Raw genomic sequence first — 23,865 nt, 5'->3', positions numbered from 1 at the left:
CACCCAAAACTGGTGGATTCCTATAGACAGGGAGAAGAGATCCATCTGCTCTAAATTTCTGACTATTTATATGCCTCTCCAGCCACCTTCTGGGCACACCTCCCCAGGGATTGTCTGGAGCACAATAAGCATCCAAGCTGAAGCATTGTGTGTGTATAAGGCAGCAGTGTTGTCCAGGGGGAGGGGATCAGAGACCTGGAGCATTGTGTGTATAAGGCGTGTAAGATTGATCTTAGTGGTGCACAGGATTCAAAATTGTGAGTTTAGTGGTCCATGAGGTCCGAAAGGTTGACTACCACTGCTCCAGGAGCCTCTGGAAAGCAGAAGAGAGCAATAAAACCTGCAGCCTGTGAGATCCACATCGGAAAACATCGGAAAACGACGTCTGCGCATGCGCGGCTACTGGACAGAACATCGGAAAACCTTGTCTGTGCGCTTCCAACTTACGAACATATTCGACTTAAGAACAAATCAGCAGTCCCTAACCCGTTCGTAACTCGGGACTGCCTGTAGTCTTGTATACAGTGAGGGAAAAGAGTATTTGATCCCCTGCTGATTTTGTACATTTGCACACTGACAAAATAAATTAAAAATGATAGACGGGTCATTTAACAGTGAGAAACAGAATACCAACAAAAAAATCTGAAAAACGCATTTCAAAAAGTTATAAATTGATTTGCATTTTAAAGAGTGAAATAAATATTTGATGCCCTATCAATCTTCTACATTTCTGGCTCCCAGGTGTTTTCTATACAGATAACAAGCTGAGATTAGGAGCTTGTCCACAGAAGCAATCAATCAATCAGATTCCAATCTCTCCACCATGACCATAACCAAAGAGCTGTCCAAGGATGTCAGGGACAAGATTGTAGACCTACACAAGGCTGGAATGGGCTACAAGACCATCGACAAGCAGCTTGGTGAGAGGGTGACAACAGTTGGTGCGATTATTAGCAAATGGAAGAAACACAAAATAACTCGGTCTGGGGCTCCATGCAAGATCTCACCTCGTGGAGTTTCAATGATCATGAGAATGGTGAGGAATCAGCCCAGAACTACACGGGAGAATCTTGTCATCCCCAGGCAGGCTGTCATGTTGAGGAGTGGCTTCCATCTGGCCACTCTACTATACAGGCCTAAATGGTGGAGTGCTGCAGAGACTGTTCTTCTGAAGGTTCTCCTCTCTACACAGAGAAAAGCTCTGTTAGAGTGACCATTGGGTTCTTCGTCACCTCCCTGACGAAGGCCTTTCTCCCCCGATCGCTCGGTTTGGCCGGTCAGCCCGCTTATAGGAAGAGTCCTGGTTTGCTCCAAACTTCTTCCATTTACGGATGATGGAGGCCACTGTGCTTTGTACCCTCCCCCAGATCTGCGCCTTAATACAATCCTGTCTCGGAGGTCTACAGACAATTCCTTGGACTTCATGGCTTGGTTTGTGCTCTGACATGCACTGTTAACTATGGGACCTTCTATAGACCGGTGTGTGCCTTTCCAAATCATGTCCAATCAACTGAATGTACCACAGGTGGACTCCAGTCAAGTTGTAGAAACATCTCAAGGATGATCAGTGGAAACAGGATGAACCTGAGATCAATTTTGATTGTCATGACAAAGGCAGTGAATACTTATGTACATGAGATTTTTTTTGTTTTTTATTTTTAATAAATTTGCAAAGATTTCAAACAAACTTATTTCACATTGTCATTATGAGGTATTGTTTGTAGAATTCTGAAGAAAATAATGAATTTAATCCATTTTGGAATAAGGCTGTAACGTAACAAAACGTGGAAAAAGTGAAGCACTGTGAATACTTTTCGGATGCACTTTACACAACTATGAAGCTGTAGGAACAGGAAGAGCACTGCTATTTTTCAGGAAGAATTTCTGGCACAAAATAGATTTTTCAAGGTGCTGCTTAGGCACAATAACATCTCTAGATGTTTTCCATGTTTTCTATAACATAAATCTTTTTTTTTTTTTTTTTTTAGTTTAGGTCCACTTTAATAATCACAGTACAGCATTCCCGCAGCTCAGCTGTAGTCCGGGAACCATTTATTCTAAATTACACCTTTTAAAAAGTAGTCTAATGTTTCCAGCACATCCTGACCCTACCCCAGGTGCTCAATAGAATGTTTGACCTCAATGCTAAAACCCAAAATGACAGGAAATAATAACAATCCCATATCAGTGTATACACCTGTGTGAAAACGAAAGCTGTGATTTACAGCAAATAAATGGGATTTTCTCACATTGGAATTGGGGTTGATTTTATTTTTAAACTTTAGTGCTTTTTAAACTGTTTTATATTTAGTTTTCTTTATTGTTTCTGTTAACCGCTTCAATACCGGGCATTTTCTCCCCCTTCCTTCCCAGACCAATTTTTAGTTTTCAGCACTGTCGCCTTTTAAACGACAATTGCGCGGTTGTGCAACGTTGTACCCAAACAAAATTGATGTCCTTTTTTCCCCACAAATAGAGCTTTCTTTTGGTGGTATTTGATCACCTCTGCGGTTTTTATTTTTTGCGCTATAAACAAAAGAAGAGCGACAATTTTGAAAAAAACACAATATTTTTAACTTTTTGCTATAATAAACATCCCAATTTTTTTTTTAAAAAACAAATTTTTTCCTCAATTTAGGCTGATACTTATTCTTCTACATGTTTTTGGTAAAAAAAAATCGCAATAAGCGTATATTGATTGGTTTGCGCAAAAGTTATAGCGTCTACAAAGTACAGGATAGATTTATGGCATTTTAAAAAAGTTTTTATTTATTTTATTTTTTTACTAGTAATAGCGGCGATCTGCAATTTTTTTCGTGACTGCGACATTATGGCGGACACATCAGACACTTTTGACACATTTTTGGGACCATTCACATTTATACAGTGATCAATGCTATAAAATTGCATTGATTACTGTATAAATGTGACAGGCAGGGAAGGGGTTAACCACTAGGGGGACACGAGGGGTTAAATGTTTCCTAGGGGAGTGATTCTAACTGTAGGGGGAGGGGACTCACTAGGGGAGGAGACCGATCAGTGTTCCTCTGTACTGGGAACACAGATTGGTCTCCTCTCACCTGACAGATCCACGGTCCTGTTCGGTTAACGTGCAATCGCGGGTGCCCGGCGGCAATCGCGGCTGCCGGGCACACACACAGGGTCCCGAGCAATGCCGCGGGCGCGCGCGCCCCCTAGACGGCCGGGAAGCCCAGGACGTCATATGACGGCCACCCAGGATGGGAGATCCCATCTCAGGCCGTCATTTGACTATACGCGGGTAGCGAAGTGGTTAAACCATTATTTTGCAAATATATATTTAGTACAGGGTGCAAAGATGGCATTAATATGAATGTATTTTGGAGCTTGAGCTATTGAGCTTTGTAAACAACAGTTGTTTTTTTCACATTTATGACTACACCTTTTGAGTAGTATTTTAAGGGAACACGAGTAACCACATAAGGCGACATGAATAACCACATAAGGGAGCTAGAGTAACCCAAAATCATTCAAGTATATTTAAACCCAATCACTGAGATTTTTTTAAAAAAAGCTTTAACATGTTAATGTGATTTTAAAAATTATTTTTTTTTGTTTTTGCAGCTTTCATTAAAATACTACCTGGTTACCTGCCAGAAGGTCCTTGTTCAGGCACTTCCTATTATAGAGTGAAAACATTCTGTCCCTGTCTCCCAATTGCTGTAGTGCGTTGGGGCTTTGTCACATGGGCTTCTGATGGAGTCTACAAGTGGCCAATTCAACAACACTCACTAAAGTGATATTAAAGTCTTGTTTTTTGTTCTTTTTTAATAACAAAAATATATACTTACCTGCTCTGTGTAATGTTTTGGACAGAGCAGCCAAGATCCTCCTCTTCTTGGGTCCCCTCGCCAGCGCTCCTGGCCCCTCCCTCCTGCCGAGTGCCCCCACAGCAAACAGCTTGCTATGGGGGCCCCCGATCTAAACCGCTGCTCTGTGCGTCCTTTCAGTCACAGAGCCGTGGCTCTGCCCTGCCCCCCCTCTCTCCTCATTGGCTCACTGACTTTGATGACAGGAACGGGAGCCAATGGCGCCCTGCTGCTGTCTCAGCAAATGAGGAGGGAGAGTCCCGGACAGCCGAGACTCTCATGCAACATTGCTGGATAGAGATGGAGCTTAGGTAAGTTTTAGGGGGGGCTGCTGCACACAGAAGGCTTTTTATCTTAATGCATAGAATGCATTAAAATAAAAAAAAACCTTCTGACTTTAGAACCACTTTAAGTAGACATGATCCACTGCTGTCACCATCAAGAAACCTGCCCTGAGAATTATATGAAACAAACTAAAGCTAGCGCTAATGGAATAAAGAGCGAAATAATAAAATGTGGAAACCACAGCTGCTATTAGCAAAGGTGCTAAAACCTTGAACAAATATTAACATTGCTAATGGAGTGATATAAACATATACAATCACAATGTAAAGTGCACAAGTGCAATAGTGATACATTAAATGGTTAAACGATTATTAATGACAACAAAAATTATTATTCATTGTTGATAATGGTAAAAAAAGTTTACAGCCAGGTGATAAGGAAACCTCAGGTACCACACATCAAAGATACGCTCCCCTCCTGTGACCCCACTCACCGGAGATCATGGACCCTCAGCTTTGCAGTTCGGGGGTCAAAAATGCTTAATGGGGTAGTAATGGATTAAAGCCAGATTTTGGAGAGGCTGTTCCAGATGATTGGAGTAAAAAGGATGGTAAGGCTACCACAAACGATTCCCATACAGACCGCGGAGGATCACATATATAGAAAAGGAAAGAAATATGACATAGTGAAGTACTGCCTGTGTCTTGCCGAGAAAGTTCCCTCGGCGGATAAGTTCCCCCCCTGTACTGCGCAGGCGCAGCGCCTGCGCAGTACGAACTACTATCAGCCGCCGGAGATAGCCGAAGCACAAAATCTACAATCAGCTGTACACGCCGCCTGCGCCCTGGGTCCAGGTTCCTTCCCCACCATCCAAGTGGACCTAGAGGGGGAATAAAAAAGAGCCGAGCGAAGCGAGGCCGTGCCCGAAGCGTGGCGAGCGAAGCGAGCCCGCGAGGGGTCCTCTTACAGGCGCCGTGTACAGCTGATTTTCCCCTATTCATCTTCGGCTATTTCCGCCGGATCCTACTGCGCAGGTGCAGTGCCTGCGCAGTAGAGAGGGGTCCTTATCCGCCGAGCGGAACTTTCTCGGCAGAACACCGGCACTAAGAAACTGCGGATTGACCAACGCCACTTACGGGACAGATGAAAAAACAGGCATCAGTATATTAGTGTGTTTCCGGGTTCACATTGACGGCGTGCGTTCCACGGACATGGGAAGTTGCGTCACTGGCGAGTAAACCTGAAATGCTTTGACGCGTTTCGCCCTTCCTCCAGGGCATCATCAAGGACAGGCTGCTGCCCTGAGAATTGCCATGCAGCCATGGTTGGAGTGCACCTAAACATGCACTGGCTCCAAATAGGCTTCAGGGGGATCTACAGCACTACAGCAGGATCAAAAAAGGTGAAAACAAGAATTTTTTCACCTTTTTTTTTTTTTGAAAAAAAAAAAAAAAAACAGCAATTGTTTATGATTCACAGTACTCTTTTTTGCAAACTAAATGTCATTAAGAGGTTTAGGAGGGTTTAAAGAGAAGCTGTTCTATTGGCCAACATGGGCATAGCACAGGTTCACTTTAAGGCTCTGCCTTTAAACTCAGAAGCCATTTTTGTGCTGTGAGTAACCAAATACAATTAAAACAATGACTACTTTATTACTAAAAGTATTTAGCTGTGTTCCTTGCATATTTAATTATATTGCTCATTACGGTTAAAAAAAAAAAAAAAAAAAATCTAATTTCAATAGCCAAGGCAATATTGAAATATGCCTATTTTTTATTTCTTACCATCAAAGTGACATTTATTATCCATATAAAATCCGAGTGTTTTACAGGAATCCAGGAGAGATAAGAGCGACGTGCTGCGGCGTCTGGAGAGCCAGTGCAGATTACAGCTGACACGCTTTGTTAGGAGACAATTCATAGAATGAAAGTGTAATCTCACCCAGCAAAGCAGACCACAATTTATATGTATAAATAAAATATGCAATGTGCGTCTGCCTTTTCTATTGCTTTTCTGCTTTATGCCCAGATTATCCATAAATCTATTCAATAAAATTGAAACAATATTAATGTCTTTCACTTTCTTGTTCTCTATCTATGGCTTTTTTGATTGAAAATGAAAATACTCACTGTGGGAAGCAGATTGTTATTTGGCACATGCCTTTTATTTTTCTCTTTATTTTTTTTCCCCTTTACTGAGAAAAAAAAGATTGTTGTGAGATATTTGTATAAAATGAAGTGGTTCTCAAAGAGGACCTGTTACTTTCTGTCTAATACAATGCTGTAAATTTCAGCGACAGGGAAGGAATATACAGTGCCTTGAAAAAGTATTCATACCCCTTGACATTTTCCACATTTTGTCATGTTACAACCAAAAACATAAATGGATTTTATTGGGATTTTATGTGATAGACCAACACAAAGTGACACATAATTGTGAAATGGAAGGAAAATGATAAATGGTTTTCAACATTTTTTTACAAATATAACCACTTCTGGACCGCCGCACGCCAATAGACGTCCTTTGAAGAGGAATATGGTTGTTATGGCAGCAGCTAGCTGCCATAACCCCGGTATCCTAGGGTTGCTACATCATCCCATTAATCCAGGACACACATTCAGACCCCATTCACACAGGGGCAACACGACTTGCAGGTCGCCTCAGCGAGGCGACCTGCAAACGACTGCCCGGGCGACTTGCAAGACGACTTCTGTATAGAAGTCTATGCAAGTCGCCCCAAGTCGCCCCCGAAGTCGTACAGGAACCTTTTTCTAAGTCGGAGCGACTTGCGTTGCTCCCCTTAGAACGGTTCCATAGCACAGAACGGGAGGCGACTTGTCAGGCGACTAGGTCGCCTGACAAGTCGTCCCTGTGTGAATGGACTCTAATTACATGGGTTCTGTGGCTGATTAAGGTGGTAATTAATCTCACATGGTGCCTTATCTGCATTAAATCAGCCTCAGAACCTTTGTAATTAATATGTGTCCTGGATTAAAGGGATGATGTGGCAAACTTACAGTATCCTCTTCTTTGGCTGGCGGTCCGGTTTCCGATAAGAGTGGTCTCTGCGGCGTATTCACGCTCCTCCTGCTATCAATCTATCCTATGGGGACCCAAGACTGCAGCTGCATACTTTTATTGTTCCAAGCTGACCTAAGGTGAGTATGCAAAGTATATCATCCCTGGCGTAGTATTCTCCACCTGGATGTGCTGTGGGGCTGTGTAACTCTTGGGCCTGGATATACAAAATATATAAAAAGTCCTTTGGTAGGTAAGACTGTTCCATGATATATTCTTTTGGTGTAAATAACTATTAGCCTTGAGTTCCACTTTAAATTCCAGTATGTTTGTTGGCATTTCAGTGCTGTGTTGGTGTCTTGGTGAAAAAAAGAACCTGAGCTGTCCATCATTTTGTTTTGTATTCCATTACAAATTCATTCCGGGTTGGCAATGTTGGCGCCCTCTATGGTAGGGAAGAGGGACTTTGTGGAGACTGGGTTAGATGAATGCAAATCAGGAGGTCTGAAACACATAAGCAACAATGAGGGACAGGGCAAGTAGACTACGTCAATTTTAAATGGCATATTTTCTAGCTTGATATACCTGTATCCCTTTTTATTCCTCCAGCCTCTTGAGCTTGACTGCAACCATTGCGCTATCGTATCCAATTCGGGGCAGATGATTGGACAGAAGGTTGGACCCGAAATCGACCACTCTTCTTGCATATGGAGAATGAACAATGCTCCCACCAAAGGCTATACAGAAGATGTTGGGAAGAGGACTACAATCAGGGTCGTGTCTCATACCAGCGTCCCTCTCCTGATCAAAGACCCCAATTACTTCTTCAAGGAGACCAATGACACCATCTATGTCATATGGGGTCCTTTCAGGAACATGCGGCAGGACGGGAAGGGGATTGTGTACAACATGCTGCGCAAAGTGGTAGAAAACTACACTGGGGCTAAAGTCTACATAACGACGGAGATGCGCATGAACTACTGTGACAGTGTCTTCAAACAGGAGACTGGGAGAGATCGGTGAGATGCATGTTTACTACGAAGGTAGCTAAAGTAGATATATTCAAGAGGACCTAAGGCCTCATGCACACTGGATGTTTTTTTATTTTATATATTTTTACAAATCAGGATTGCTTTATTGAAAATCAAAACATTACAGGAGAAATAGTCTCATAAATAAAATACAGTACCATACATAACAGGCAAGGAATGGGAAGACAAAAGGACCTAACCATACAATGTCACGAAATATACCGTATATCACATACACTAAGATACAGAACAATCAGCCTCAGCACCAGAGTATGAGACACAGAGGAACACCTTGTTGGACTATTCAGTCAAAAAACAAAAGTGACCATTGAGGCAGCCAAGAAGAGACCAACAAGGAGAGAAGGGGGGGGGGGGGGGGGAGAAAGGAAAAGGATGCAAGTAAAAAGGAGACAAGGGTCAGGGTGAGAGATGGGAATAGTTAAAGCATCTTAACCCCAGATCCAAGGACACTTTATCATATTTCCAAGGATGGCCACGACTTATATAAGTACGTTTTTACCTAGGCAAGGCAGCATCCACCATTACTTACCAGGAGGACACCACAGGGGGGCTAAAGAGGTCCACTTAAGGAGGATTTCTTTTTTAGCATAAAATAATATATAGGAAATTAGCAATTTGGTATGATGGAATGCTACTTATACTCATGTATCCCCAAAAGCGCCAACTCCAGGGAAGCTGGAAGTGACAGTTGCAATCTAAAGTTTATTAATTCAAAAACATCCGACCAGAATTCCGCAATACTTGGACAGTCCCAAAACATATGCAGATAGGACCCTAGGTGGATACGACACAGAGGACACTTTAGATACCGTGCTGGGTACATCTTATGGAGCCTCACAGAGGTATAGTACACCCTATGCAAAAACTTGACTAGGATCAGTTTGTCCCTGAACGAGATCACCGGTTTAGGACCACCCTCCAAAGAATCGTCCCAGCTCTCCCTATCTAGGGAAGGGATGTCATCTCTCCACATCTCCCACACTGGTTGTTTTTAATGCTGCTGTTAAAGGCGCCTGGCGTTATCATGTCATACTTACATGCTCTGTGTAGTGGTTTTTCACAGGGCAGGCAAGATCGTCCTCTTCTCGGTACCTCTCTTCGGCTCTCCTGGCCCCTCCCTCCTGTTGAGCACCCCCACAGCGAGCAACTTGCTATGGGGGCACCAGAGCCGAGTCACAGCTCCATGTGTCCATTCAGACACAGAGCCCAGTTCGGCCCCACTCCCTCTCTCTCCTGATTGGCTAACTGGCTTTGATTGACGGCAGCGGGACCCAATGGCGTCACTGCTGTGTCTCAGCCAATCAGGAAGAGAGTCCCAGACGGCTGAGGCACTCGTGGACATCGCTGGAGAGAGATGGGGCTCAGGTAAGTACTAGGATGGCTGCTGCACACAGAATGTTTTTTATCCTAATGCATAGAATGCATTAAGATAAAAAAACCTTCTGACATAACAACCAGGTTAATGTTACCCTATGGGGTTGATTTACTAAAACTGGAGAGTGCAAAATCTGGTGCAGCTGTGCATGGTAACCAATCAGCTTCTAACTTACCGTATATACTCGAGTATAAGCTGACCCGAATATAAGCCGAGGCACCTAATTTTACCACAGAAAACTGGGAAAACATATTGACTCGAGTATAAGCCTAGGGTGAGAAATGCACAGCTACTGTAAGTGGAAAAGAGGGTCAACAATGCCTATTTGCAGCCTCACTGTGCCCATTTGCAGCCATAGGTCCCCCCAACTTCAAACTTGGTAGTTAAGGGTTCCTAGATGCCCCCTAGCTGCAGCCAAAATTTGGGGTCTCTGGACCCAAAGGGTCCCGAAATGACATTGCTGTAAATGGACACAGTTGACCGAATTTGGGACCCTGTATCACGGGGCCACTTGGTGCTAGGCACCCCAAATATGGTGTGCAAACCCAGTGGAACTAGCACTACAACATATCCAAAGCTGGGGTTCCTAGCACCAAGTAGCCCCGAGATACAAAGGGACCCAAGATACGGGGCCCCAAAGTCGGTTCGGAAAATGTCAAGCACTTTTCTGCAGCAGAGAATGACATTTTCCAAACCAACTCTGGGGCCCCGTATCTTGGGGCCACTTGGTGCTAGGAACTCCAGCTTTGGATATGTTGTAGTGCTAGTTTGCACACCAATTTGGGGTTCCTAGCATCAACTGGCCCTGTCGGGGCCCCAAATTCGGTTCGGAAAATGTCATTCTCTGCTGCAGAAAAGTGCCTGACTCAAGTATAAGCCGAGGGGGGCATTTTCAGCACAAAAAAGATGTGCTGAAAAACTTGGCTTATACTCGAGAATATACGGTAAGTTCAATTAAGCTTTGACAAAAAAAACAAACCCTGGAAGCTGATTGGTTTCTATGCAGGGCTGCACCAGATTTTGTAAATCTGCATTCTCCAGCTTTAGTAAATCATCCCCTATTTGTCCATTCACAGGTCCTTAGAGGAATTTAGAGGCTGGGATGTTTATAGGAGCAGCAGAGTTTTGACGGAAAAAACACTTGATGTGTGTAAACGCAACTAAATGCTCATTAACGATAGACGTGTTTAGCACTTGAGCGTTAATTCATTTCAATAGCCAGAATAAATGATTATTCTGACCAACTAAATTAATTCATGCTCAAGCGCTTCACATGCCTAAATGCATTTACATGTGCTTAATGCACACTGAGGCTTTTATAAATGCTTTTCTCCTGGTAGGAGAAAGCAGCTTAAAAAATCGGCCTAAGCCACGGTTTTGCAAATGCGTTTAGACACGTCAAATGCTTGCAGGTTTATTTATATTATTTGCCAGAATATTCCTTTATTCTTGGCATTGAAATGAAAAAACGCTCAAGCACTAAACATGTCTAGCGCTTAGACACGTTTACACCTGCTTACCCGCGTTTAGGCCAAAACACTCCTCTCTTGAACGTGATTTTTTTTTCTGCCTCTAAACGCCTGTAAACACTTGCACACATAAGTTAACCATGTGCCATCTGGAAGATTTACTCCCTTTCATAACCAGGCCATTTTTTTGCGATTTTTTTTTTTTTGCGATACGGCACTGTGTTACTTTAGCTGACAATTGCGCGGTCATGTGACACTATACCCAAATAAAATTGATGTCCTTTTTTTCCCACAAATAGATCTTTCTTTTGGTGGTATTTGATCACCTCTGCAGTTTTTATTGTATGCGCTATAAACAAAAATAGACCGACAATTTTGAAAAAAAAAAAAAACATTTTTTATATTCTGCTATAAAACACATCCAAAAAAAAAAAAAAAAAAAATTCCTCATTAATTTAGGCAAATATGCATTCTGCTGCATATGTTTGGAAAATATAAAAGATTTGCATTCTCACTGTACTAATCACACTGTCTGGGAAGGGGTTAACATCAGGGGCGATCAAAGGGTTAACTGTGTGCCTAGCCTGTGTTTCTGTGTACTATGGGAGGTGCTTTCACTAGGGGGAGACATGAACCGTTGTCCCTGCTTTGCAGGAACACAAGATCAATGCCTTCCCTACTGACAGAACAGCGATCTGCCTTGTTTACATAGGCAGACCACCATTCTCCCTCAGTACCGAAGGATCGGCGGGTGTCGGCGGACATTGAGTCTGTGGTACCTGCCGATCAGCTCCAGCTGTGTGTAAAATCACAGCGGGAGCGGGCCGCCGGTGGCGCGCATGCACGCCCCAGATGCGGACGTGCAGGATCACATACTAGGTATGTGATCCTGCGCAGCAGTGCCACTTTGCCACTGTATATGTAAGTTATATGGTCGGCAAGTGGATAACATGGCGGGGCATTTAGAGAAAGAAAAAAATATATATCATACGCCTTTAGAAAGTCACTTTTGAGTGTGCATGAGGCCTTACAAGCGTCAATCGTTTTTTCTGCCAGGAAAGGCGTTTAGGAGAGATGGCCAAAGAAAGGTCCAGTGTGCATTAGGCCTAATAGTTTAGAAGTACTCTATTTAAGAAGTCATTTGAAGCAAGTTATGGTATTTGATGTTTTTAATACACATTTTTGTTTACATCTTGCTAATAAAATGTTTGGCCTGACTTTTACCTGTGGTGTACATATAAGAAATACAAGAATAATCAGGGAAGGAAGTGGTTTTGTTGGATGGGATAGGAGAGTGAAAGAGGATAGATAAGAATGGGTTAACCTAACCTTTGCCCATAAATGGTCAGAATCTTGGGCAAAGGTTAGGTCAATTGTTTTTGATTAAAGAAATAACTGTTGGCATTTTGGCAAAATGTCATAACTTGGTCATTTTTTGCTATTCAGCACTGCGCTACTTTAGCTGGTAATTGCGCGGTCATGCATCACTGTTCCCAAATGAAATTTATATAATTTTTTACACACAAATAGAGCTTTTTTTTTTTTTTTTTTTTTTTTGGTGGTATTTGATCACCAATTGATTTTTTTGTTTATTATATAAACAAATGTAGCGCACTACCCCCGTAGGGGCTGCAATTTGTGTGTTATATCTATAAATTATATTTACCATCTAGCCCATAGAAATAGAAAACAGTCCATATTGTAGTTTTCTCTTGCTTTTATTGATACAACGTGAACTGGGATAGAAGGTTTTTTTTGAGATGCTCTTATACTGCTTTATAATTTCTTCCTTTGCCTGTTCCATGCAAAGACTTAAAACAATGCGGACTATAAGAAATCACTCTCAATGATCTCTTCGTGGGGAAGACGGAAGTAGATTTACTAGAGAATGTATGGTAAAGAGTCACTCTTCACCTGCAGAACTTTTTAGAACAGTCTGTATCTCTATTTGTCCTTGTAGCTTTACCGCCACCTTTTTACCACTACTTCCCGTCTATATGGTACTTCCAAGTTGAGCTAAAGAAGAGATTACTCTGAATACCGTATTTATCGGCGTATAACACGCGCCGCAGTATAACACGCACCCCAAGTTTAGGAGGTAATTTTAAGGAAAAAAACTTTTAGGAGGGAAGTTTAAGGAAAAAAAACTTACATTTAAATGCCCATCAATGCAGCCTCATCAGTGTTCATCTGCAGCCTTGTTAGTGCAGCTTTGCCCCAGTGTCCAGTGCAGCCTTGTCAGTGCAGCTTTGCCCCAGTGCAGCCTTGTCAGTGCAGCTTTGCCCCAGTGCAGAATTGTCAGTGCAGCTTTGCCCCAGTGCAGAATTGTCAGTGCAGCTTTGCCCCAGTGCAGCCTTGTCAGTGCAGCCTTGCCCCAGTGCAGCTTTGCCCCAGTGCAGCCTTGTCCCCAGTGGTCAGTGCAGCCTTGTCCCCAGTGCCGCCGACATACACAAGTTTAGTGTGTATTTTTAAATAATGCACCGCGGAGTTCGGAGGGACTCAGTGGCGCTCGTTCAGCTGAATGAGCGCCGCCGAGAACACAGTGACTGGGCGGAGCCGAGATACACATAGCCGAGGGTTCTCGGCTTTTCTCGGCGCCGTTCACAGTCACGCCCAGTCCCTATGATGGACATAACAGAGGTCCAATGGCGGGACTGGGCGGGACTGTGAACGGCGCCGAGAAGAGCCGAGAACCCTCGGCTATGTGTATCTCGGCTCCGCCCAGTCACTGTGTTCTCGGCGGCGCTCGTTCAGCTGAACGAGCGCCGCCGAGTCCCTCCGAACTCCGTGGCGCCATATTTAAAAATACACGCTATGTGAATGTCGGCGGCGATCGCAGCGATCGCTCCGATAGATCACAAAAATAGCGGGGATCGGCGTATAACACGCACCCACGATTTTCCCCTGATTTTAAGGGGAAAAAAGTGCGTGTTATACGCCGATAAATACGGTAATCCTCCCGCCTGACTGATTGGAATCCCGGGGCATTGTTGAACCCAAAGTCACAGGCCATCACCACCTGTTTCGCTGACTTGCGTACCAACATCCCTCAGCCTCTGGTAGTACCCTCCCCCTGGGCTTTCACTCGATCGATAGTCCATGTTCCACTCACAAACAAACGACTGCCCAGATGTAGTCCGCTTAGTTGCTACTTCTTCCATAAGTATTTCTCTGTACTTTCTCTCCAGTCTGGCACGCTCCCTTCCACGTAGGGGCGTCCAGCGACACCCACGACTACATACTGTCCGGTGTCATCCTCTCCTCCGCGTGTCCCGGTCCCCCCCTCCTTCCCCGTAGGGGCGTCCAGCGACACCCGTGACTACATACTGTCCGGTGTCATCCTCTCCTCCGCATGTCCCGGTCCCCCCCTCCTTCCCCGTAGGGGGGGGGGGCTCCGCTTGGCTCCCCGCAGGGGAACCTCTCTTTGCAGGCTCTCCCTTTCTGCAAAAACTCCACTTTGCAGTCATGTGACCCCAGCTTTTATGAGAATCCCGCCTCCTTCCAAGTAAATTAATGATTGGCCAGAACTCACCCACAAGCTGCCTGACACTCAGATCCCAAGTCCAACCTCTCTTCCAAAATCATTTCATTGAAAGCAAGAGGAGGCATCTCTGGGTCCAAGCACAGGTGGCCACACCCTGCACTACACTGACACTCCCAGTTCCCAAAATAAACAACCAGGCCTGATATAATATTACAAGCCTGCCTAAATTTTACCTGAAACTGTACTTTTTCATTTAAGCTCAGAAAAGGTCACCTACATGAAAGTAGGTGCCCGTTAAATCATTTAAATACCTACAAAAGTAACTAAGGAAATGATATATATCTTTAATTTAGGTTTACATGAACCCAATGTTTAATATTTGAAATTTCATGATATTTACCTATATAAACCCTACTGTAAAACAATGAGCTTACTTTATAGATCCTTGTAAACTTACTTTATGTATCTTTATAACATTGTATACTCAATAAACTTCTTTTGACAAGGAAAGTAGGTGCCCGCTACACAAAAAAAAGACCAAAATTTTGAAACCCCCCCGATATCTCGTTACTGTTATAATACATATCCGATTAAAAAGAATCAAATTTCTTCATAAATGTAAGTCAAAATGCATTGTGCTACATATGTTTGGAGAAAAAAAAAATCCCAATAAGTGTTTATTGGTTCTGGCTGTCCTGGTTCTTCGTCTCTACTCTATACAAAGATCGGCACATCGCTTAGGAAGTTCACCTGTGCGGGTCAGTAATGGGGACTCACCTCAGTGTTAGCTCGCAGCTCTGCGCCCCGAGGGGTCTCCCTCCACTACCTGTTGCGTGCCGCTGCATACCGCCTGATAATCCCTTCGGGACAATGGCAGTCAGAGCTGTCTTAATACATGGGTACCCCTGGGCACTGCCTAGGAGCCCTAGGTGCATGATAATCTTGCATTACATCATACTTTCCAACTGTCCCACATCTTCCAGGACAGCCACGCTTTTTACTAAGCTGTCCTAGGATGGCCGTGTCCCAGGAAGCATCCCAAAACCTGTACTGTGCCCTCCTGATCCCAGTATTGTGCCCTTCTGATCCCCCCATGTACTGTGCCCTTCTGTCTCCCCCTGTTCTGTGCCCTTTGTGTTGATTAGTCTTTGATTTATGGCACGTTTTCTTATTGTTTAAAATTTTATTGAAAGTACTAATAAATATATGTTTCTATCATTTATTTATACTTTAATTCTTGAAAGAATGTACATAAATTGGGGCAGGCTGGTAGAGACCCCAGTGCATTACTTTGCCCAGGGGCCCATGATGCCTTTAAGACGCCCCTGGTGGCAGTACTCCGATCACATGCCCCACACACCGCCCGATGTTCTCCAAGGATCAGACCGGGATCGGACTGGTGGTGTATCCTCCTGTGAGCTGTGTGCTGTCACCTCCTCCTCCCTCCTCTGCTAAACGTAGCCGGCTTCCATCCCTATATGTGGGCCAGATGGAGCGAGGAGCTGCAGAGGACTGGGATTGGCACTGAAAGCGCTGCAGGATGTCTGGGCCTGGTCCGGGGTGGAGAGGGCAGTCCATGCCATGATCAGACACAGTACCAAGAACAGTCACAGTGTGGGACTCGGACTAATCTCTGCACCCTCCTAAATGTTGCGCCCGGGGCGGCCCCCCCGGCTCCCCCACCAAGCTCCACCACTGGTTGCTCTCACATTTAAAAAACTTGCTTCACACTTGTCCTATGTATAAAAGCTTGGAACCAGATCCCTTGATCTGTGGGAGAATGGATGGAGCCGCTCTGCAGTGTGGACGCCTGCAGACTCTAGTCACTGTGCCTGTAGCTGATCTCCTGGCTGCTAAGCCGCCAGGAAGGATGTACAGCGCACGGCGGCTCAGGCGATGTCGGCAGAGGTCGGCAGTCTGACATCAGGGTTTAATGAGGAATGTTTATTGTATTGTACTCAATGTGTTAAAATAAAAATGATGAGGATTTAAGACTATCTTAACATGTAATGTTTTCACTGGAATTCATTCCCTTCCGTTTTTGTACCTTTGGTATCTCTGTTACATTATTCATTTTGACAATAATGAACAGCCTCCGCTGTCTAAGTCGTGTTTTATTTTTGCATTATCTCTAGATCATTCTCTATTGTACTATTCAAGGGAGCAGGCCTGTAACTCAGTAACGTCAGTACAGTGTTCCCACGTTACCTATGAGCCCCGTAGGAGCCCCTAAAAGAAGACGCTATGCATTATTTATCGCCTGATCTGCGTTGAAGTGTCTTCACTAGTTAGACCTTCGGGCATAATTATGAAAAGCTACTGAACACATCTTACATGATGAAACAACGGGCACAACTCAGAGCGAAGGTGTAAAATGGACAATATAACTTTGTCAGACGTGGCGCAATCCTATCTGGGGTCTCTGCGGTCTGAAAACTTTTTCTTTTCCCCTTTTTATGATGATTGGTCCCGGTTCCCTCATAAAGTGTAACTCAACCTGTACTGATAAAAGTCAGCGACTTATTGAAATGTAATTTGTTTGCTCCAAATTGAAGCTTCAACTTTCATTTAAAGAATATTAGATTACTGGCGGAAAAAATAGTGTTTCTCAGAGAATGAATTGGATCTCGCTACTCCTCCGAACGATGGGGAAAAAATTGATTTCTTGTCAGAGTCTTGTGAAGGAGATAGGCAAGTTACAGCAGCTTAGATGGCTGCAGGAGATGCCATCCAAATCCAAAGGGCGCTGGACAAAATTCCAAGAGGTTGCAATAAACATTTACAAAACCATCTGCAGCATTTAGTTGCAAATAGCAAGATTTGTCTAAAAGTGCAAAGCACCTTGAATACAGAAAAGCTGAAATGTTAAGTAAAGATGAACAATTATGATTATAGAAATCACTTTCCAATTAAAAAAACAACAGATATTTATTATTTATTTTCCAGTTGTACCAGAAGTCATGCATAAGCGGACATAACTTTTTTCTTAGGCCTCTTTCACACTTCACACGGACTGTCCGTTCAGGTCCGCCTGTCAGTTTTTTAGGCGGACCTGAACGGACACTCCATGGAGCGTCGGATGTCAGCGGTGACAGGTCCGCTGACATCCGACCCGGCTCCGATCCGAAAAAGTGTGACGGAGGAAAAACCTACTTTTCCATCCGTTTTCGGATCGGATCGGGTGACGACGGACTCTACGGTCCGTCATCACCCGATCCCCCATAGGAAAGAGCGGCGCTCTGACAGGTCCGTCGCTGCACAGTGTGCAGCGACGGACCTGTCATCTTCCTGCTCAACGGGGATCCACGGAGCGATCCCCGCTGAGCAAGCGGATGTTCACGGGGCGGATCATCACTGATCCGCCCCATGTGAAAGAGCCCTTAAAGTGATTGTAAAGGATCGTTTTTTTAAATAACAAACATGTCATACTTACCTCCACCGTGCAGCTCGTTTTGCACAGAGTGGCCCCGAACATCCTCTTCTGGGGTCCCCCGGCGGCTCTCGCGGTTGCACCCCGCATCAGATAACCCACTAGGAGAAGCGCTCTCCTGAGGGGGTTACCTTGCGGGTGCGCTCCCGAGTCCAGCATTTGCGTCCACAGACACGAATGCCGGGCTCGGCCCGGCGCCCGCGTCATTGGATTTGATTGACAGCAGCGGGAGCCAATGGCTGCACTGCTATCAATCTATCCAATCAAGAGCCGGGACCCCGTGGAGGGAGGGACAGCGCGTCCCAGCCAAAGAGATGAAGGGGCTCAGGGAAGTAAAACGGGGGGGGGCTGGGGGCCGGTGACTGCCAGGTGTTTTTTCACCTTAATGCATAGGATGCATTAAAGCAGAGTTCCACCCAAAAATGGAACTTCCGCTTTAAGGGAAGGTGACCCCCTGACATGCCACATGTCATTTTTTTTGGGGGGGGGGAGCGAAAACCCTCTTTTTAGAGGGTTCCAGCTCCCACTTCCTCCCGGGGCTCTGCGGCGCCGGACGGGAGATCACCTCTCTCCCCTCCCTCTCGGCAATCCTTTGGGACACGTCACAGGTCCCAGATGATTGCCCGGCCAGTCACAGCGCGCAGTGTGGCTCGTGCATGCGCAGTGCGTGCCCGGCTGTGAAGCCACAACTGGGCGCGCACAGTGACAATGCCGGCGTCACAGAGAGGAGGGGGAGTCGAGCGGGGCTTTGTTCCCCCGCATCGCTGGACCCTGGGACAGGTAAGTGTCCGATTAAAAGTCAGCAGCTGCCGTATTTGTAGCTGCTGACTTTTAATTTTTTTTTTTATTGGAACTCCACTTTAAGGTGAAAAAAAACACGAGGGCTTGCAACCCCTTTAACTTACATAGACCAAGAAAAAAATACCCCCTAGATGGGACTTTAATAGACCACCAACACTGGATGAGTATAAAAAACTATTTATTACATAAATGTAGAACAATTAGACAGGTGAGCAAATAGAAATATAAAAAGACGTAAAACGTCTAGTAGTGCATATTACAAACATGGCAAAACACAAAAAGCAAACAGAATACAAAAATGGCACTGATACTCTCCAATGGGTAAATGCCCTGATACCCGACGCGTTTCCGTTTTTTTTTATACCTTCATCAGGGGTACAGGATGGAGAATGGTCACATATATTAGCACAAATGAAGTGATTCCTTATTAGGAGCTTAAAAAAAGTCAAATTTCAGGAGAGGCACAGGACGCCATTCAGATAAATTGTTGGCTTGAAGAAATCTATTCCCATACCGGTGGAATAACCGTTGTATGGTAATGATTAGATGCGGTTGGAGACAGACCAGCGCCTTATATAAGGCTGTGCGGTTAGCATATACTAGCCAGTGGTCCCAGACTCCCTATGCCCTGTAAAAGCGTGTGGAGGAGCGCCCCTGTGTAGCTGCAACCACTTTAACTTACATAGGTCGTTCAAATTTCACATGCTGGTAGAGTAACTCTTCCTCTATTGTAACTTTTCTTCTTCTTTTTCAATGCAGGTAAATAATTGATTCCAAGCAGAAGCAATGTGCTGTCATTGAGTTCTTGATGAAGCAGCGATGCAGGCTGTCCAACATCCATAAAAGGCTACAGAATGTTTACAGAGATGACACCACTGACAAGAATGTCTAATGACACGATATTGCTCTTGCCAATGGTGTCATCTCTATAAACATTCAGTATAGAGGTGCACCGAATGGAAATTTTGGTGCCGAAACTGAAAATGCAGGATGCACTTGGCCAAAAACCGGAACCATAACTGACAGTTTTTAAAAAATATTAATATATTTTAGTATTATATTCAACTTTTTAATTAATATCTTTAATTTAAATAAATATGAATTTATTGACGGCCATTATTGGCACCTTTAGCGCAAGTAAAGCTCAAGAAAATTCTATCCCTTAAAATTCTATGTCTTCACATTGGTCAGTTGCGCTTCCGTTGTGGTGTTAAAAATCCTGCTTGCTGCATTTTTGGTCAGTTAAAAAAACACACCAAAAATGCACCTCTGTTGAAATGCATTGAAAAGGCAGTGAGAATGCATTATTAAAGCACCCGTGATACGTTTTTGAGTCACATGACCGATGAAAAACAAACCATAAGCACAGTAAAATCTTGGCAAATTTGCGGTAAAATCACTGCAACTTTGCGGCAAAAATCGTGTGCGTTTTCTGCGCCGTTAATGCCACCTTTTTTTCTTCTCGGCAAAACGCCAATAACACCATTTTCACCCGATATGTTTCGGCGACCAAAATTTTAGTGCATCTCTAATTCTGTAGCCTTCTGTGGATGTCAGACAGCCTGCACCCCTCCTTCATCAAGAACTCAATGAAGGCATGTTGCTTCTGCTTGGAATTCATTATTTATTTGCAATGAAAAGGAAGAAGAAAAGTTACTATAGAGGAAGAGCAGTAGAGTAAAGTAAGTGTAGCTGATTGCCGCTGGCTGTGTTGTCCTCCACCTGGTCTCCACCCCGCTGTGACAGGGACAGAACCTCTGTCTGTGGTGCAGCAGCTGGCTCTCACCTGATGCTTCCCTGTTGTGTGAGCAGACCGGGCTTGTGTCCTCCCCACTGCTCGCTCCTGCTCCCTTCCTGGCAGCAAAAGAGCTGTCCATTTTAGCATTAGCTATGCAATGGCTGTAAAAGGTGCTGGGAACTGTAGTCCTTAAGGAGCTTAGTGCAGTGCAAGTGAATGGATGTGAATTGGCTCTGGAATAAGAGGGGCATAAGGCTATGCACAAGAGAGTTAGGACTTTTGCTGGGCAATTTTGTGGAGGAAACCGAGCTATACAGGCTGGAGCCAGAGTTTCTTGAAGCGCTGGGACAAGAGAGTGTAGACTAACAACTGGGGTGTCTGTACCTGCACCAGATAGGACATGGACCTGTTGCTGATGTCCAAGCATAGCACCAGTGAGACTGAACCACTGAGAGATTGTTTGCTGAGCTGAGACCAGAGCTGGAAAGACCTGTTGCCGTAAGTGTTTACAGCATGGGAGAACCAGGGAGGACCAGAGCTGAGAGACTGAGCCTTGTGCGGACCTGTTCATGAGGACTGAGTCATCAGGTCCCTGGTACCTGAGGTCAGCAGACTGCCAAGTGATCTGGACCAGATTCCTGTGTACCAGGAGTGGTAAGCTGAATCTGTGCTTATCTCAACACTGACACAGTTAATGCAACAGAGACTGCTCCTTACTTAGCAGCCATCAATTGCACACACTTAAAGGGACTGCTTTACATGTATCACCTTACAGAAGGGCCCCAATTATAGCCGGATAATGTTGACAGTTAGGCGCCAGGTACTTTACAGTCACCTCCAGGGGTACCCATTTGTCAGGAATGCATACACCCACCCACTATTGGCGTTGTATGCATAGTGTGCACACGAGGACACTTATTTTTAAGTCAGTTAACGCCAATACATTTAACACTGTTTGCATCAGTTAAAAGCTGATTCAGTTGATTGCCATCTTATGGGTCAGTGTTTGCATTATCTAGTACAGCATCTTTAAACATGTTCAATTGCCTGTTTATTGATTTGTGCATTGTTTAATTGACGTGCCATAATACATCCATTTATTTCTACCGTCCACTTGCATGCAGCGTATTTTCTATGCCCGCTTTTGCATCACTTTTGATATAGCCCTCATTACTACAGAAGTACAGTCAGGTCCATAAATATTGGGACATCAACACAATTCTAATCTTTTTGGCTCTATACACCACCACAATGGATTTGAAATGAAACGAACAAGATGCGCTTTAACTGCAGACTTTCAGCTTTAATTTGAGGGTATTTACATCCAAATCAGGTGAACGGTGTAGGAATTACAACAGTTTGTATATGTGCCTCCCACTTTTTAAGGGACCAAAAGTAATGGGACAATTGGCTGCTCAGCTGTTTCATGGCCAGGTGTGTGTTATTCCCTCATTATCCCATTTACAAGGAGCAGATAAAAGGTCCAGAGTTCATTTCAAGTGTGCTATTTTCATTTGGAATCTGTTGCTGTCAACTCTCAATATGAGATCCAAAGAGCTGTTACTATCAGTGAAGCAAGCCATCATTAGGCTGAAAAAACAAAACAAACCCATCAGAGAGATAGCAAAAACATTAGGTGTGGCCAAATCAACTGTTTGGAACATCCTTAAAAAGAAAGAATGCACCGGTGAGCTCAGCAACACCAAAAGACCCTGAAGACCACGGAAAACAACTGTGGTGGATGACCGAAGAATTCTTTCTCTGGTGAAGAAAACACCCTTCACAACAGTTGGCCAGATCAAGAACACTCTCCAGGAGGTAGGTGTATGTGTGTCAAAGTCAACAATCAAGAGAAGACTTAACCAGAGTGAATACAGAGGGTTTACCACAAGATGTAAACCATTGGTGAGCCTCAAAAACAGGAAGGCCAGATTAGAGTTTGCCAAACAACATCTAAAAAAGCCTTCACAGTTCTGGAACAACATCCTATGGACAGATGAGACCAAAACCAACTTGTACCAGAGTGATGGGAAGAGAAGAGTATGGAGAAGGAAAGGAACTGCTCATGACACAACGCATACCACCTCATCAGTGAAGCATGGTGGTGGTAGTGTCATGGCGTGGGCATGTATGGCTGCCAATGGAACTGGTTCTCTTGTATTTATTGATGATGTGACTGCTGACAAAAGCAGCAGGATGAATTCTGAAGTGTTTCGGGCAATATTATCTGCTCATATTCAGCAAAATACTTCAGAACTCATTGGAAGGTGGTTCACAGTGCAGATGGACAATGACCTGAAGCATACTGCGAAAGCAACCAAAGAGTTTTTTAAGGGAGAGAAGTGGAATGTTATGCAATGGCCAAGTCAATCACCTGACCTGAATCCGATTGAGCATGCATTTCACTTGCTGAAGTCAAAACTGAAGGGAAAATGCCCCAAGAACAAGCAGGAACTGAAGACAGTTGCAGTAGAGGCCTGGCAGAGCATCACCAGGGATGAAACCCAGCGTCTGGTGATGTCTATGTGTTCCAGACTTCAGGCTGTAATTGACTGCAAAGGATTTGCAACCAAGTATTAAAAAGTGAAAGTTTGATGGTAGATTGTTAATCTGTCCCATTACTTTTGGTCCCTTAAAAAGTGGGAGGCACATATACAAACTGTTGTAATTCCTACACCGTTCACCTGATTTGGATGTAAATACCCTCAAATTAAAGCTGAAAGTCTGCAGTTAAAGCACATCTTGCTTGTTTCATTTAAAATCCATTGTGGTGGTGTATAGAGCCAAAAAGATTAGAATTGTGTCAATGTCCCAATATTTATGGACCTGACTATACATTTATCGGCTTGTTTTTACCATTAATACATCTCTATACGCTCACATATGGGCATGACACATAAGGGAACACCAACATACAGTGGAACCTTGGATTACGAACATAATCCGTTGCAGGAGAATGCTTGTAATCCAAAGCACTCGCATATCAAAGCGAGTTTCCCCAAAGAAGTTAATGGAAACAAAGATAATTTGTTCTGCACTGACTTCTATTGCATGCAATACCGCATGTGGCCAGAAAAGAAGGGTGGGGGGGTGGGGGGGTGCCGGAGAGCCTCGAAAATGCTAAACTCGGAAAACCCTCGGAAAGGCTCAGAAACACTCTGGAACTGAGTATTTCCTAATGTTTTTGAGTACCTCCGAGCGGCTCACAACCGTTCCGAGTGTCACCGGCGCCCCTGCACCTCTGGCCAATTGCGGTACTGCACACCCCATTGGCTTGAATCCTGCTCATTTTGCGAGACAACACTCGCAAACCGAGTCAGGATTTTTTTAAAAAAGTTGCTCGTATTTCAAAACACTCGTTAACC

General features: G+C 44.3%; 1 protein-coding gene across 1 annotated transcript in view; it reads left to right on the top strand.

Moving 5' to 3' along the window:
- Positions 1 to 23,865, top strand: part of ST6GALNAC3 (ST6 N-acetylgalactosaminide alpha-2,6-sialyltransferase 3) — a 473,122-nt gene that overhangs the window by 266,146 nt on the left and 183,111 nt on the right. Inside the window, exon 3 of the mRNA XM_073593717.1 lies at positions 7,761 to 8,170. Within this exon, the coding sequence (XP_073449818.1) occupies positions 7,761 to 8,170 (410 nt within the window). The remainder of the gene's footprint in view (positions 1 to 7,760; positions 8,171 to 23,865) is intronic.

This window comes from Aquarana catesbeiana, linkage group LG07, assembly GCF_042186555.1.
Source record: "Aquarana catesbeiana isolate 2022-GZ linkage group LG07, ASM4218655v1, whole genome shotgun sequence".
In the NCBI taxonomy this organism is placed as follows: Eukaryota; Metazoa; Chordata; class Amphibia; order Anura; family Ranidae; genus Aquarana; species Aquarana catesbeiana.
The sequence above is the reverse complement of the archived record's forward strand: the minus strand, read 5'-3'. Positions and strand labels throughout refer to the sequence as shown.